General features: G+C 36.1%; 2 protein-coding genes across 3 annotated transcripts; one reads left to right on the top strand and one right to left on the bottom strand.

The window, feature by feature from the left end:
• Positions 1 to 6345: 6345 nt before the first annotated feature.
• cldn1 (claudin 1) lies at positions 6346 to 9978 on the bottom strand. 2 transcript variants are annotated; one of them, XM_077557723.1, is made up of 4 exons: positions 9623 to 9978; positions 8208 to 8372; positions 6832 to 6916; positions 6346 to 6746 (listed from the first exon to the last, which is right to left on the bottom strand). In XM_077557723.1, exons 1-4 carry the CDS (start codon positions 9843 to 9845, stop codon positions 6587 to 6589), a joined length of 633 nt encoding a protein of 210 aa, XP_077413849.1. In that variant the 5' UTR covers positions 9846 to 9978; the 3' UTR covers positions 6346 to 6586. The 2 variants fall into 2 exon arrangements, with proteins under 2 accessions (XP_077413849.1, XP_077413850.1); XM_077557724.1 differs by lacking the exon at positions 8208 to 8372.
• Positions 9979 to 11020: 1042 nt separating this feature from the next.
• On the top strand, positions 11021 to 14950 carry LOC144043940 (uncharacterized). Its single transcript, XM_077558053.1, has 2 exons — positions 11021 to 11066; positions 13262 to 14950. The coding sequence occupies exon 2, from the start codon at positions 13268 to 13270 to the stop codon at positions 14834 to 14836; it is 1569 nt and encodes a 522-aa protein (XP_077414179.1). The 5' UTR covers positions 11021 to 11066; positions 13262 to 13267; the 3' UTR covers positions 14837 to 14950.
• Positions 14951 to 17358: the final 2408 nt, after the last annotated feature.

Genomic DNA, 17358 nt, shown 5'->3' with positions numbered 1-17358 from the left:
TTTCCCATCTTAAACTGCCACGCCTTCATACACACCCGTATGGATTCTTCCAGGATGAACATGATGATGTCATCCATGTTTTCAAAACGGGTCCCCATCATGATCTCTCTGAGCTTGGGAAACAAATCAGGCCTGGCCAGGAAGTGTCAGATGCTCAGGGCATTGTGAGCAGGAGTGTTTTCATTGTGAAGCAGCCATTGCCAGACCCTTGTACTTTACTACACTTTATATTATATATTATTCACACTTTACTAGTACCAGTATCAGGTGTAGACTGCCATCAGACTGGAGGTATGCTGGAGTAGGTTAAAAAAAAACTTGCTGTGCAGTTGTTAATATGTTGTCGACACCCGCCGCAATGTCTCCCTACATTCATTAACATGCAACCTGCTTGCGACAGTCGCTCCCTTCCTCTCTCCTCACCGGCTTGTTGTGTGTCAAGCCGCGTTAGCCCCACCGCCGACATACGGCTGATATTGATTCATATCAACCATACAACTGCCCCCTAACAACAAGCTTGTTAAAAATCTGTCGAGCACAACAAAATGAAGCAAATTTATCAAATGAAGCTAAGGGACTCACGTCTGATGATTTGCCATTTTTGGTAGTGACGAGACTTGACTTGCGACTTCATATCTAAGCGGCTTAAATTGATTTAGAGTTGAACTGCATGACTTGACAATCTTATTTATAGTTGGAAGCATTCATTTTAAAACAGTTTGCCTTTTTAGGGAGGAAAGAAATAAAAAAAAGTGGGGTTTGTTTCATTGAACCCCAGAGTTCAAAGTAAACATGGTGAAGCTGCATTTAGCTGTTATGCTGCACACAAATAGAATAAGCTGCCAACAGAAGTGAAGTTGTTGACTTCCCAGAGTGTAAATGTTTTTTTTTTATTCTTCTAGTGTTTCCTCAGAGGGAGCCTTCTGCGGCAGGAGCTGGGGTTCGGCCTTTTATTTTTCTCTGCTTTGCTCTTAATGTTGTTAACTGCTGTTACGAATAGATCCATCCATACATCCATTTCCTATAGCATGTGTCTTGTTTAGAGTCGTGGGGAGCAGGAGCCTATTCCAGCCGACTTTGGCCAAAAGGCAGACGAAACCCTTGACTGGTCGCTAGCCAATCACAGGGCTGTTACAAATTTGTTTTTGTTTTTTTATTTTCTTTTATTTATTATTATTTTTTCCTTGCAACTCTCTGACAAACATTTACACCTATATTCAATCTGGAGTTAACTAATTAACCTATTTATTTAGTTGCCATGGAGGGTGTTTTTCTTTTATTTTTTATTTAAATTTTATTTAACAGAGTAAATCTTTGTATCCACAAACACAATGAGAAAATACACACGGAAATGCACCAAGAGAAACTCTTTTGAGTTTGTCACAGTTATGTAAAGGTTAAGCCGAAGACAACTTGTTGGTAAATTGTTTATTTTGAGGAGTCTTGTGTTACTGTGTGTGTGTGACAGATTCAAAGTCAAACTATACACTTAACAAAAATAGAAACACAGGGCTTTTGTATTGTCAGATGAGAATCAAAATGGGAATATTTAACTGAATATAAAAAAAATCGGTGTCTTCAATGAGCGAGTCTATTGCAATAAAATTACAGCCACACTGCTGGCTGCTGACTCATGTGATCTTACATCTCATCTCAGCTTGATTTATAAAACAACCATCATGCCAGCACATACTTTACATTCCCCAGTGTGCATATTTGCAAGATATCTGGAAATTGTTAGGATATGATGGGATATATATACAAACATTATAAGGGCGATTGATCTCTGCTGTGGATGATTAAAATATGCGAGAAAAGTTTGTATTTGCATATAAATGCCACAAGATGGCGGCAAAACACGGAGGATCATAAAGTACCAACACAATACAGTAAACAATAGAAAAAATACTAATAAAAGCAGGATGACGTACACATTTACAGACAAAGGGTTTCAAGACACTTAAGGGCAAGGGAGAAATAAACTGTCCCAAATGCTGTTTGTGTCAAATGTCAGACTGCCTCATTTTGATCTTTCAGTTTTAACCTGACTACACAAGCCAAATGTGATTTTCCAAACAACCAAGGTCTTACGAAGCAAAAACCGTCACCATACAATTGTGATTTGAACCGAACGGTGGATTTTGTGAACCGTTCTACACTGAGTACCAACAATGTGTGTGCCACAGTCACAGCAGAAGGGATTAACAGATCGGGTTAATTTGACCTCAGAGATTATGCTGCTTTGGGATCAGTCTTTGAACCTGACACAGACTGATATTTTTGGTGCCTATGGAGCCGCTTATGCAAAGATCCCAATTCAATTACGGGGGAAATTAAGTTAACTGCTGTGTAGTATTTTAATCAAAGACACATCCTTTACAAAATTTAGTCTAATGAAAGTGCTTTGAAATTCTATATCTTGTATCTCAATAAATAAATAATAAATAAAATACACATTTGATTCAACCACACAAAGTGAAATACATCACGATTTTCTTTTATTTTCTTATAATTTTGATGATTATAATTTACAGTGAACACTGACCATCTCAAGTACAGTAATTGGAATATCTCATTAAAAAAAACACCAACATGATTTTTTTTAACATCGAAATTATGGAGTAATTGGCCTTTTAAAAAGTGTTTTGCAATGTTTTTAATCAATCTATGTAACATGAGTTGTACTTTAAAAAAAATTAAATATTGAAATGAACTAACTATGATATTCAAAATTATTGAGACACACAGTCCCACTGTGGCATACCGTCACATTGCTACACGGAGATTTGTCTCAATAATCCAGTCTAAGACCTTAATTGCTACCCTGTTTAAGAATATTACGTGACCTTTCACCTGAGGGGCAATCCAGTTAGGCTACTTTTTTAGCTACAGTACGATCTGTTACAATTTACTTGATGTTTCATAAATATTTTGACCAAGTATGACAATTGAAGGGTTCAAATTTAAACCTTTATCTGCTTATGGCTAAATGGTTTGTAAACAAAAAAAAAAACTTCTTTATATAAAAATTCTGCATAAATGAGATGTCATATATGCCAGAATGAATCGCCACAGGGGACTGAAAGTTGGTCATGGGTCACTTTGGAATGGAAATCATTGCCGGGTTGGGAGGCTTACTTTTTTTTTTTTAAACAGTAGGCCTATATGTATTTGTTATAATATTTTGCATTGCTAACTGTACTGTATAATGTGTGGCCTGGTTTCCTGTCATTTCTGGTTTGTGTATGATGGACTACAGATAAAAAATTATTTATGTAGCTACACTGCAGTGGAAAGCATCATTTCCTCCAGTTTAATGTTATAATCATTAGCAATAAATGATCTAACCATTAAAAATACAGTGCATTTCAACAAATAAAACTGGTGCACCAATGAAACTAACATAATAATCTAATTATTCCCCCCACCTTTTCTTTGGGCTACTTAAAAGCTCTGGCGTATCATCACATAAATTTGACATTCCAGAATGAAGTCCTTATTTTTCCTTTAATTTTTTTTAAAGAACAAAAGATGCACTGTCACAGGGAAATCGTCCTAATTTTCAGAGTATAAAAGCCTCTTAAAAATAAGATGAATAAATGGTGTTTTTTACCAGAATAAAATGTATTAAATAAAAAAATCAGTTTGTTAAATTACATTTCTTGCCTCATTAGACTTTGACTTAATTATAGCATAACTCCCCCCCCCCCCCCCCCCCAGTAGTAAAAAAATGTAGCAAAACACTAATAAAGTAAGAACTAAAACTTAGTTTGCAGTCATATGACATTCTTGGAAAAATACAACTTTATTCTTGTAAGAACCTTTTATTGTAAAATACAACATTATTCTAATAACATTTCAACTTTTTTGCTGGAGAAAAAAAATGAATTTATCCTAACATTATGAACCCCCCTTGCATCCCCTATTTAAAAAAAAAAAGAAAAGAAAAAAGGAAACTCTTTAATTCCAGTAACATTATATGGGTACACGTGGTATGTATGTTAATTGGCATTGGGAGAATAAGGAAGTCCGTGGAAATTTTATCCCCTGTTATCGATTCCTAACAGGCTGTCATCCAAGATAGATCCTCTGCTGCCCTCTAGAGGAAGTTGCATATCATTACCTATTTGGGGAAGAAGCAACTACTTCCGTCAGAACGCTGAATGAAGAATGAACACTTTTGACACGGCGTGGCTTGGAAGTGGACCCAAAGGCGTCGAAGCAGAGAGAGGATGCAGCGATGATTTGTTAAACGGATGTTTAATAAAACAAAATAAAGGAAACAAACAATGTGCTGACACGGCATGAAAACAAGGTTGAAAGAAACTTGACAGCATGACCGGTGGAAAAACAATGAATCGACGCAGACCTGGGGAAACGAGAGACTATACACGCACAAGCACACGTACATACGCACGCATGCATACGCCAGACTCACGCACGAGGAAGGGCAGGCAGACACAGGTGATCAAGTTTGACGAGACGGGGGAAGCACACAAGGACAATTGTGACAAAAACACAGATCATGAACGAAACTTAAAGAAGCATGAGGACAAAATCAAACTAAACCCAAACTAAACCCAAGCCATGACAAAAGCAAACTAAAAGCTAACTCAAATCCAACCCAAATCATGACAACTTTGCAACGTACACCATAAATAACTAAAAGGGAAAAAATATATACAAAAATTAAGATTAAAGTCAGAATTGTACAATAATAAAGTCGTAGGCCTACGTCACAGATAAATAAATATTTCGCAGAAAATAGGGAAAAATAGATTTGAGATATTTTCCAGGTAAAAAGTAATATTACGGTAGTTTTATTCAGCTCAATCAATTTATAAATCTCAAATAAAGTTGATTAACTTTAGGATTTCAATTTTAAAAAATGAAGCTTATTTTCATTAAGCACATAGGGAAATACTGTTCAGTATTCCTATAAATAATCATTTGTGATGGTTTCTCGTTATATTGACATTTCTTATCAAATAAAACAGTGTGAAATATGTGTAAGTGAATCCATGCAAAATGAGCTTTACGATTCACACTGAACTGAAACAAAGCAAATTGTCCACAATACTTAAATTTATTGATTCACTTATTACAGTAGTATCATTTAAAAAATTGACACGTGTGTACTACAAAAAATCAGTAAACACATCAAAAAATACTTTTCAGTAGGCCAATTCCTACCTAATTTCTTGTGGAATAAGATAATGTCTGCAGATTGCTGAGATTCAATAATTTGACTTTTTTATCACAAATTATTATTAATTATTATTAAGATGAGGCTGCAGTTAAAAAAAATAGGCTAATCTATGTAATATTTCTCTTATATCACTTTTTGAACTACTAAAACAAATTACCTCATACAGATTCATTCAAGTTACTACAAGTACGTTTATTGAGTCAATCGTAGTCAAACCAGAAGGGGGCGCTCTCTGCAATGTACTGTAATCAACCATTAAAACTCCTGGCTGGAAGGTTTTGTATTGAGCTTACGTGTGGGTAAACAAGGCAACAGGTTTCCGGCAACTTCCGGTGAAAAAAAGACAAGATCAGAGTCTTTTTTTTTTTTTTTTTTAAAGGGTGGGATCAGGTGCCCTGTGTCACAGATAGTTGAGTCTCATGCGTGCTTGGACAGGAATGAATTGGACAGGAATGAATGGACTGAGGTATGCCTGTCAGGTGCCCTTCCCCTTTTACTTTTTTTTTTTTTCTGCCCCAGAGTTTTCACATTACTGCAGTAGCAAGTGTATTTGGCTCAATGGCAACATGAAAAAACTTCGCTGAGATGATCACTTTTAAGGATGCATGAGAGGAAATGTTCCTTCAAATTTCATCCTATCATGGTGTCACTAGTTCTATATCCTCAAAGGTAGACGTGTGTGTGTTTGGGGGATGGGGGGTCAGAATTGGAAAAACATAAAAATGACCAATCTTGTATTTATATGCAGGCTACTCAAATTGCTGGCTTTTACAAACTTTATTTTTATTAATTTATTGGTCTGTTTTAATATACTTTTAATTTTTGAAAACACTTTGACTGAAAAGAATCCATTGGGGATGATGTCTGTTAATCCTAGAGGCCAAAATAAAGAAATACATTGAAAAAAATAGATTGATAACATCGGTAAAAATTTAAGAATTCTGTATAAGTCTTATTATTACCATACCAAAATTCTCACTTTGATAAAATACCCGCATAAAGTACCTTGATACCACAGAAGTATCTGTATGTATTAAATAGTTCCTTCTGTCATTAAATGGTCACTGGCATTGACAAATGCAAAAAAAAAAAAAAAAGCCACTGGTCTATTACAAGTAAATGAGCAAAAATAATAATTAAAAGGTAAAACAGTGTCAATCTTTATTGATTTAAACCAACATTTGCATTCAGTTAATTGTAGTCAGTATATATGACATTGAAGAAAAAAAAAAATTCTAATGTTAGGGCTCTCCTATAAAAAATATTTAAAAAAAGTACAAATCAATATATGTCTAACAAAGCCAATATCCTGAACATCCTGCACAACAAATACTTAACAACCTGCAATGGCCTGTTTGTTCTGCTTAGAAAGTCATTCTACACGTAGTCTTTGCTTGAGTTGCTGGCCGGGTTGGTTTGTGGGTAGCGGGGAGCCCCCGAGCCCTTTTTGGGGCAGTTGCAGCACAGGAAGCCTCCGCCGATTATGATGAGAAACGCAGCTCCCCATCCCACAAAGAGAGCACTTCCAAATTCATACCTGCCGTTATGTCACACACGATTAACATTGCGGCATCACACATGAAAGAGATCAAAAGCAAAAACTGAAATTCTAGTGAGATCACCTTGAATTGGTCGGCGTGAACGGGTTGTAAAAATCTTGGGCTATTCGATGGGCATACCAAGATGTTCCTACCAGGGCAAGGAGGCCTGCAAAAGCAAGAGGCAAAAAAAGAATAACGGTGTCATTTCAAAAGTCAGGAGGAAACAATTCTTGCAGTTCATGTACTATATCTCTATGTTACATCATCAGATGATCACAGTCTTTATGTATTTACTTTTGAGGGCAATACCATTTTTCATGTGAATTTTTTTTTAATTCAAATTTGAAATGAGGCTTTGGATGGGGAATATCGGTACCTCTGATTATTTATGTATTTATTTATTTATTCATCTATTTATTTATTACTAATCTGTTGTATCATCTGACATACATTTTCTGTGGTGCACATTTCTCTTGCAGTTCCTGTTTAACTCATTCACTGCCATTGACAGCTATAGACGTAAAAAAATAATTTGAACTATTTCTATTGGTTTAGTTTTTTTCTTCCATTTTTGTTAACAAGAGTATGAAAACCTAGAATTTTTTTGTTCATTTAGAACAGATATAAAAATTTGTCATTAATCGTGAGTGAACTAGTGAAGTCATGTGAATAATTATGATTACAAATTTTAATCGCCTGATGCCCCTAATTTTTTTTAAATAATCTCTCTTTTTTTTCTTTTAAATAATATATTTAAGTTTTTTTTTTTAAAGAAAAGATTATTAAAAATTAGGGGCGTCAGGCGAGTATGATTTTGAATCATAATTAATTGCATGACTTCACAAGTTAACTCACAATTAATCAAAAAATGTATATCTGTTGTAATACAATATTTAAAAAAACACTAGGTTTTCATACTCTTGTTAACAAAAGTAGGAAAAAATGTTAAACTAATAGAAATAGTTAAAATGAATTTTTGACGTCTATAGCCGTCAATGGCAGTGAATGAGTTAATAAGCCCCCAAAATGTCGATCAATCAAGATCTCAACCATGGCTGACTTTACGTTTTGTGGTGAGAAAAGTAATGAGCTCATTTCCCTACATTATATTTGTGTCTATAGCATCATGTCCCCTTTAAAATTTATTCACATATTTAAGTGCCCTTCATCAAAACCTCATATGCAATATAACAATAATAAAATACACAATTCAATTCGTAGTCACCTTTCTAAATGCTGATTGTTGTCACACACAAAAACAATGTTAAAAAAAACACATTAAATTGTACCATAAATGTATCAACAATGAGCAACTAATAAACATTGTGATGAATAATAAAAAAAAAAGTACTGTAATTGTATAGTGTAAAAGCAAGAAAATAAAACACGCTGTCCAGTCACAAAGTATTGGTTACTTCCCAACCACCATCAAAAGGCATATATTTAAACCAAATCACCCGCTATAAGCAAGATGATTCCGCTCGCTAAGGCCACTTTGTTTTTCTGCTCCGGCTGGTCTGCCAAACATGTGGTGGACTTCAAGCCCACCATTGCCACCAGGAGTGCAATCAAGCAGAGAAAGAGGGCCGTCAACATCAGTCCTCGTGTGCCCAAAACAAGGGCTGGGGAGACAAACACACAGTACAAGTTAGCCTTAGCTTGTTGCCCACACACCATCGAAAGTTCGCCAATAATACTGCACTTCTTTCCTGAAAAACAAATCAATTACTCGATAGCACTTATATTCAACTAAATTCTGTCGCTAACATCTTATTTTTTAACATTTTCTATCTTTCCTTTCTGGCATGAGGCTAGCTGGGAAAATAATATGGTTTGGTGGAACAGGTTGCTTCTAAATGCTCTCTTTGTATTTGTTGCTGCTCCATGTTTAAGTAGCAGTTGTTTGATGCCTTATGGTCATAGTAACATCTATGATAATTGCGGATGGGCGAGTACTGATACCAGGTATCGGTATCAAGCCGTTAACAGCTTTATTTCAAGGTATCCGGTTCTCACAATGAAAAACCCTATATTAGGATATAATATTGGTCTTTCGTTAAAATGATCTGTTATATATAAATGTTATGTATCAAAAGTACTAGTGGTATCGGTACTTGGTATCCATATCGGTGGCAACTCAGTGTTGAGTACTCGTACTGATATTGGTCTAAAAAATAAAGCCCTAATGCTAATGTCAGTTAACACGTCTACGGCATTTTGCATTATATTATATATTATTTAGCATTGAGCTTGCTAGACAAAATTATATAGTTTGGTTCAACATTTTTGTGATTGAATACAGAACTTATTATTCTTGTTTATTTTATGCGTCAATCTTAACAAGCACAAGCACGCACACTTAGCCTCTTATTTTAAAAACATGATATTTTATTTCCTCAAAGTGGTGTCATAAAACAATCACCAGACAATAAATATGCTGTAAATGTAATGTTTAATTTTTATTTTATTTTTTGGGGGGTTGTAATTTGTATGGTCTTACTATATTGAAAATGTTCACATATCGTGGGTGGTTCTGGAAAATGATGTCATAGGGAGGTTTCTTTCAACTTCAAGCCTCTATTATTCTCTCTGTTCCTCTTCTCCACCCACTTTTTGATCAGGCATGGCTTGGTATTTGACTGACATGTCCCTGCATGCATGCAGGCTGCACTTTTTTTTTTAACGCCCCGGGGAAGGTTTCAATGAAACTACAGCCTTTTATAGAACATCTATTAACCCCCAAACAAAAAGGCACATTTAAACTTGAGACCATTTGTTTTAGATCATGTAAATTGAATCATATTTGTGAAAGGAAAACATTCCTAAACAACATCAATAGAAATAGGTTACACTTCATATAATGGAAGGTTACCTGGTAGTTGTAGAAGTGAATCATACACTTTACACTGAACTTGGCCCGTGCTCTGCGACGCACACGACTTCCAAAGGCCTTCATAAAGCGCCTGAGCTGTAATGATGTTGTCTCCTGCGTAGGATGAAGCCTTCCACTCCACCATGATGGTGGACGCGATCCCGCCAATAAAACCCAGGAAGGCCAGCGAGAAGCCAAGAAGTTGAATTCCAGCATTGGCCATCTTTCAAATCAACAGCAAAAATGCTAATACAAATCACATCAAATCCAGGTTTGAATTTAAAAATTCCAAGGAGCTAGATGTTTTGGTGCTGTGATTCTTTCTTTGTCACACACAATTTTTCTTTTTTTCTTCTTCTAGCTGTGCATCTTAGGGAGTGACCTGAAGAAAAGGGAGGTGCAGTACAGGTTAGAGTTGATTGTGTGCCCCTAGTGGGCATAGTAGTGTTCTGCACGTTTTCCCCAGGAATAATGAGACGGTCCTGAAAATAACAATGTAGCGATTCTGTTGTTGTCCGAGCAGAGTGGCGCAGCGGAAGCGTGCTGGGCCCATAACCCAGAGGTCGATGGATCCTCTGCTAAAGAAAGTCTCTTTTTAGCACCATATAAATTAAGACTTTCTATAATTCGACCTATCTGCAAACTACAACCACAGAATAGCACGCTGTGCTTTATTTCCCACACAAACTCAAATTGTAGCTCGATTAAGAGGTGTCCAACGTCATTTCATTCGAAAAACATGGCACACATCAGAAGGTTATGAGAAAACCCAACTGAAAGAAAACATTATCAAATAAAAAATGTAAATGTTGGTTAAAAAAAAGGAGAAGCAAACACAAATATATCACTTTTTTTAATCTAAAAAATATGGACTTTTAATGAAATTTTGTCACATAATTTTATCTAAAATTAAACAAAAAAAAACCCCATTCGTTTTAAAGATATTCTTTATAGAATGTGACAAAATGCTGGCGATGTTATATATTATATCATAAAATTAATGTAACATCGTGTTTAGTTTTTTTTTGGGAGTATTTAAAAAAAAATGAATCAGAAATTACTCACGAGTTTCTCTGTACTTGAATAGCTATTTCAAAGGAATACTTATTCCTACTCAAGTAATTATTTGGAAGATTAATTAGTGTGTCAAGAGGGTTCCTTGCTGTATATTTAAAATAACTCCATTCATCAACAAGTACTTATCAAGTCTGCGAACAGTAATGATTAGTTTGTTTTTCCATTTGTTAGCTTTATTGGCATAGCAAATGTTTCAAAGTGACTTCTTGTTGAGAGCAAAATAAACTAAACTGACAGACCAACTGGCCAGCGACCAAAGGTTTGCTCTTGCCTAATTCCGGCTTGTTGTGCTATTTGCTTTTCAGTCAGCTGGCTGCCGAACCAACAGGGAATTTCATTTCTACGCTCCAAGATTTCAGCAGCAAAGGTGAGTTGAACAGCGCCATCATTCTTACTTACGTGGTAGGAAGTAGCAAATTCCAAATGCTTTCTTACTGCACTTGCAGTAAGTAGATTTTTCCGGTATCTGCACTTGATTTGAATATGTATTTTTCTGATGATTTCTTACTCCCTTTGAAAACAGATACTACCGTACTGTACTTTCTCATCCTTACTCTGTCAAAATGAGCTTTAAAAAAATAAATAAAAATTAAATGCAAATGTATTGTACTCAAAGGTTAAAAACAACTGAACTCCACTTAACAAATATACTATACTGGATTTAGAAAAAAAAAACGTTGATGCTACTCTAACATTATGCACCGTTTGAACATGTAATTTAGTGATTTTACATACCACTAGAGGGAGTGCACGCACCACTAGTGGTACTCATTCCACACTTTGAGAATAAGAAACTTTTGTACTCAAGTGCATTTCAGTCTGGGCTTTATTCGTGTACTAAATTTAACACACCACCGAGACGAGTGCTAACAACCCAGTGATGGAAAAAAAACAAAAACAAAAACAAAAACAAATGAGGTTTTAAAACATTTGTAAAAATCATGAAAAAAAATACTCTTTTTCTGTCAATCATTTTTCAGTTTTATTTAGAAAAATAATCTTTAAATTTCATTAACAATGTCTTTAATAAAGCTAAATACAACCAAAGGAACTCTACTGTACTGTTCTGAATTGAAAAACATTTAAGCCAATGTAACATAATACAAAGGTTGGACATTTATTTCAGTGATTCTTTTAGGCACCTCTAGTGCAGGGGTCAGCAACCTTTCCTGTCAAAAGAGACATTTTAGACCAAATAGGTGACCAAAAAATCTGTCTGGAGCCACAAAACATTTGAACATTGTGATGAAGGAATGCGTGTGTTGCTGTACTGAGGGCCCAAGAGCAAAAACATATGCAATACTTTAAGATTCATTTTCGTCTACCCTTTGTCTTCCGTTTTTTTTTTTTCATGCTTCATTTTTCATTTCAATTTTATGCCTTTCTGTCAAATTTCTGACATTTTTGGCAATTTTATGGCTATTCTTTTTATTTAACATTTTTATTTATTTATTTTTAAAAAATCTACCATTTTCTGCTATCAATTTCTGATATTTTTGGGACCTTTTATGGTTAATTTTTGAACATTTTCTTTCCTGACTTTTCTTTGTGTGTGTGTGTCATTTTGTGGACATTTTATGGTAATTTTAAGGATTTGTTCTTTTGTTTTTGAACATTTTATAGTTACTTTTTAAAAGTATTCTGTCCTGCCTTTTTTTTTTATTATATTCAATTCTCTGACATTTTTGGCAATTTCATGGATATTTTCTGGTCATTTTCTGCTTTTCTTTTTCATTTTTGAGATATTTTATGATCACTTTTTGAAAAATTTTTGGTCATTTAAAAACTTTTTCAATTACCTTTCATCTCTCTTCTTCTGGCAATTTAAAATTTTGGACTCTGACATATTTTTGAGTATTTAATGATTATTCTTTTCTAATCTAAATCATTGATTCACTTAAAGAATATTATTGATCTAAAAAGTAAAAATTTAATAAATGAATAGCTATTCATTTCTACTATATATATATATATATATATATATATTTATATATATATTTTTTTTTTGATGCGCAGGAGAGGGTCTAAAGAGCCACTTATGGTTCCAGAGCCACAGGTTGCAGACCACTGCTCTAGTGGGAGCCTGTATACCACTAAGGGTACTTGTAGAACCTTTTTTTGTGCTCATTGCAATTCTAGCACAAAGCACAATCTAACTGTGCACATTAGTGGATTTTTTGGGGGGGTATTTTCTTAGATGAGTGCACGAGTTAGTGTTTTTTTGCCCTATTATGCGCCTTTGTGGGAGTGAACAAAGCCGACTCCTGCCAATCAAAGCGGCTCCCCTTATTAATACATTTAAATTCATTGTGATCAGCGGGTGCAAAGTACATTTAAAAGGAACTTGAAAATCTCGGCTTGCACTTGGGGACCAACTTTCACCTTCGATTGCCCTTTTACTTTTGTATTTGAGTGTATTTCAGTCAATACTTTTTTAACTTATACTCACATAGATATTTACAATAAGTTGACTTCCATAAAGAATTTGAATCACCACTTACCAGAGTACCAAGTGTGATTACTTTTGCCACCTGTTTACAAACCTCCTGTATGTTTCTATAGGACAAAATGGACAGAGGACTTGTGCCAATTTTGTTCCTGCTGTCGCTTCTATGTCCCAGAGTCGCCATGTTGTCCCACATGTTGTGTCCATTCCGATGCCAGTGTTTCACGCCAGCCCAAGTCCTGTGTGCTGATGAACATATGTCATCTGTGCCCAAGAATATATCGCAGGAAGCCAAGGAAGTCATCATAATGACTTCAGCCTTGCAATATTTATTCCCCACCACCTTTGAGGCGAGTCCCCAACTCAGCAAGCTTATCTTCCTCAACAATCCGCTGCGAAGTATTCATTCGCAGGCTTTTCAAAACCTGACTGGGCTTGAAGAACTGGAGATTAGTGGGAACCCTTGGCTGGAGCATTTGTTTCTGGGGACTTTTTCCAAGCAGGCAAACTTGACCAAGCTGCAGCTCAACTATAACAGGTTCCAGACTGTTCTTCCGGGGATGTTTAACGCTCTTAAAAATTTAGAGAGCCTGCAGATGAAGGCCAACATCATATCAGATTTACCTACATTATTGTTTCGGAACCTTCCAAATCTGCAGCTGTTGGATTTATCTCTTAACAAGATCCAGAAGGTGGAAAGAGCGACTTTTTCTGGTTTGACTGGACTGGAGATTCTTAAAATAAACAATAACTACATCAGCAATATTTCATCTGACACTTTCCATCATGTCGGTCAGCTGATGGAGCTTCACTTGGAGGGCAACAAAATATCGGAACTTGCTGATGAGATTTTTTCTGTGTTTACCAAACTGAAGGTGCTGAACCTCCGCGGGAACCGTCTCATAACTTTCAGCGGCAACGTGTTTGGCCGTGAGGATTCAAATGTGACTTATTTGGACCTGAGAGGAAACAGGCTGACAGAAGTGTCCTCCTTAAGCACGCTGAAATCCCTGACTGACCTTCTCTTGTCATCCAATCAGCTTTCCAGCCTTCCTGAAGACGTTTTTACAAATGTCACCTCACTCGAGAATCTGGATCTCTCTGAAAACCGGCTCACGGCCTTACCAGGCAGGATCTTTGCTGACCTCAAAAGCATCAAAACGATCCACCTCCATAAAAACCAGCTGAGTTGGTTGGATTCCAGATTGTTTCAGGACCAGGAGTTCATTCAGCAAATCTACCTTTCTGACAACCAACTGCAAAATCTCCCCTTAGGCCTCCTGGACCACTTTGCGCTCCCACACATATTGCGGCTACACGGAAACCCTTGGAAGTGTGACTGCCACATGTGGTATGTGCATGATTTAGTTCTGAACAACAACCAGGACATCGAGATGGCGGACAGGATGCTGTGCGAGAGTCCCGACTTCCTGCGGAGGCGACCGGTGGCGTCCATCGGCAGGGACGAGCTTCTGTGTCGTTTGCCCAAAGATGAGATAAGCGACCTGAGCAGCTGCACTCTTCGCAAGTCGAGTGACTCGCTGGTCATCGAGTGCAAAGTGGAGAAATGCTCTCCACTGACTGTAAAAGTGCACTTTGTGGAGCACAACGGCAGTATTCAGGAGCACATTTGGAAACATGACCGCTCCCAGTGCAGCAATGTGACAATATCCAAGTTTGACATGCCGTAGCGTTCCATCGACTCCTTGACAATTTGTTTTCAGACGAGCTATTGAGAAGAGTTGCCAGATGTGTTCGGACCTTCAGTCAATTCTGCAAATAAACAAAGCAACTGATTACCAGCATGCGGGGGTGGATGAACCTTTTAATTTTTTTTGCAAGGTTCAAAGGTTCAGCACCCATCTCGTTGTGATGATGTCATCATGAAAAGCAACATGTTAATCATCCATCAGCATGTACAATCCCATGTACACTAGGCCAGTGTTTCACAACATGTATTGAATCAAGGCACGTTTTTCTTTTTTACATTGGGAAAATAAAGTCCTCCCAAAAAGGCGGATACCCAGGTTAATTGTGTACCTTCTGCCATCTAGTGGAAGAGCATTTCATTGTTCTGTCTGTCACTATACATCACCAGCATCGATAAATGAGCAGTAACATGATCAGGAATAAAGAAATCATTTTCAGTCTAATTAAGTTAAATTGGGTTTCCCGTGGGACAGTTGCTACACATTTCCCAAACATTAGAGAGAGAGAGAGAGAGAGAGAGAGAGAGAGAGAGAGAGAGAGAGAGAGAGAGAGAGAGAGAGAAAAATGGGAAATAAAATAAATGTAGTGATTCCATTCTGTTCTAATTTGATTCCGTAGTGCTTATGGATTTAATTCCTTATTGATGCATTTGTGTGTTGACTCACTGTTTTTAGTCCAGTTTTACTTGTTGACTCAGTGTTAGCATTAGACATGCTTGCTTACCCGATTCTGATTTTGGGTCTTACAAGGGATTAGAAAATATCTATTTTCGGCCTTTCTTCAAAATGTTTTAAAAGGACAGTGTGTATTTAGCATCATCTAGTGGAAAAGTGAAAAAGTGATCAAATTTGAACATTGCTTGTTAAGCATTGGTACACCAAATTGACTTGGGTTTTGATTTACGATATCACATTTCAAATCCATTGGTAACACAAATGTGATAAAGAAAAAGTGAAAATTAAGAGCAAGTCAAATCTTGCCAATTTTCGAGGAGAAAAAAAAAGGGAAAGTCATTGAAGCATCCTTTGTAAAGATGATCCGACTGGCCACTTATCATCCTATGAAACACCCGGGATCAGCCCAGTGCTTCTGAATGCCAAGAGGGTATAAAGGCGCAAAAAGGGAGCGGGGAGGAGACAAGCCTGGACACAACAAGGCACACAGATGGCTTCACCTTCAATACGGCATGCTATCCCAATGGTTAATAAGGGGCAAAGGTCACGGGGTTGATTGGGTTGTCTGTCCAGCGCAATGACATCGCAATTCACATGACAAAAAGAGCCTGGTTGTCTTACTTCCAAGTGTGAAGGTTTGACCCCAAGAGGACGTAATCCTCACTTGACCAGAGATGTGGAGCTGAAGAGGACACTCAACATACAACTTGTTCAATTTATTCTGGCTTTTGTGCTATTAGATAGATAGATAGATAGATAGATAGATAGATAGATAGATAGTATTAGTGAAAAGTTTTGCATACTGGCCTAGAATATTTTATGTATTAATTGAGTAGTTTATTCCTAAAATTAGTTAATATGTTCTTACTTGTTTTTTGTTGTTGTTTTTTTAAATTCATGTATTATATAAAATAATTGCTTGGTTTATTTATTGCAAAAAATATATTGTAAAAATAACAAATTATTACAGTAATTGGTAATAATAATATTATGAAAGCAAAAACACAGGTTAAAATACATAGTGTAAAATACATAGGCATAGTTTAGTTTTAGTATATTAAATTTAAATTAAAAAAAAATATATTCACAGCGATATAATAAAGATTTTATTCCCAAATTAAAATTAACATTTATAATAAATTAAACGATGTGTTGTCATTTATTTAGATTTATTCAAATTAAAACAAAATGTTATTAAAGCATTTCATGTACAAGTATTATCAAAAAGTAGATGAATACAAATGAAAAATACATACATATATAATTTTAAAAAGGTATATAAAAAATATACCATAATTGAATTAATTGTAATTTGTGTGTTTGTTCATACCCACTTCTTTTTCAGTCAGCATTGAGTATACCCACTTCTAAATCCCCCCTGATGCACACTGTTCAGCCATGGCCTACCCTCCTCTGCATCTAATTGGCTGGTACCCCCTGCCTACACTGATTAGATTGGATAACTTTTGGCATGAGGACTGATGAGCCAATCGGAGGCAGAGTCCAGGAAAACAATGCTTCAAATGCTCACCCGAGTCACAATGGTGATCCAGATATTTAGCTCAGGTGAACTGATTTGCTCTCGTACACGGGGTACTTTACACACTAACTACATGCTCTAGTTAAGTTTGATAGTAGCTAGCTATAGGCTGGTACTTGATTTCTAAATACCGGTAAATTAAAAACACAAGAATGGGGACAAAGATTAAGATTCAGCACAAAACAATACTGGGGTCAAATCAGACTGTGTTTCACTATTTTTGTTCATTGTTCACTAAATATTGTAATGCGCTTTATAACATATACCTTAAGTTTGCCTCATGATAAAT

The sequence above is a fragment of the Vanacampus margaritifer genome, chromosome 2 (assembly GCF_051991255.1).
Source record: "Vanacampus margaritifer isolate UIUO_Vmar chromosome 2, RoL_Vmar_1.0, whole genome shotgun sequence".
NCBI classification, from domain to species: Eukaryota; Metazoa; Chordata; class Actinopteri; order Syngnathiformes; family Syngnathidae; genus Vanacampus; species Vanacampus margaritifer.
This window is presented reverse-complemented; position numbering and strand designations above follow the sequence as displayed.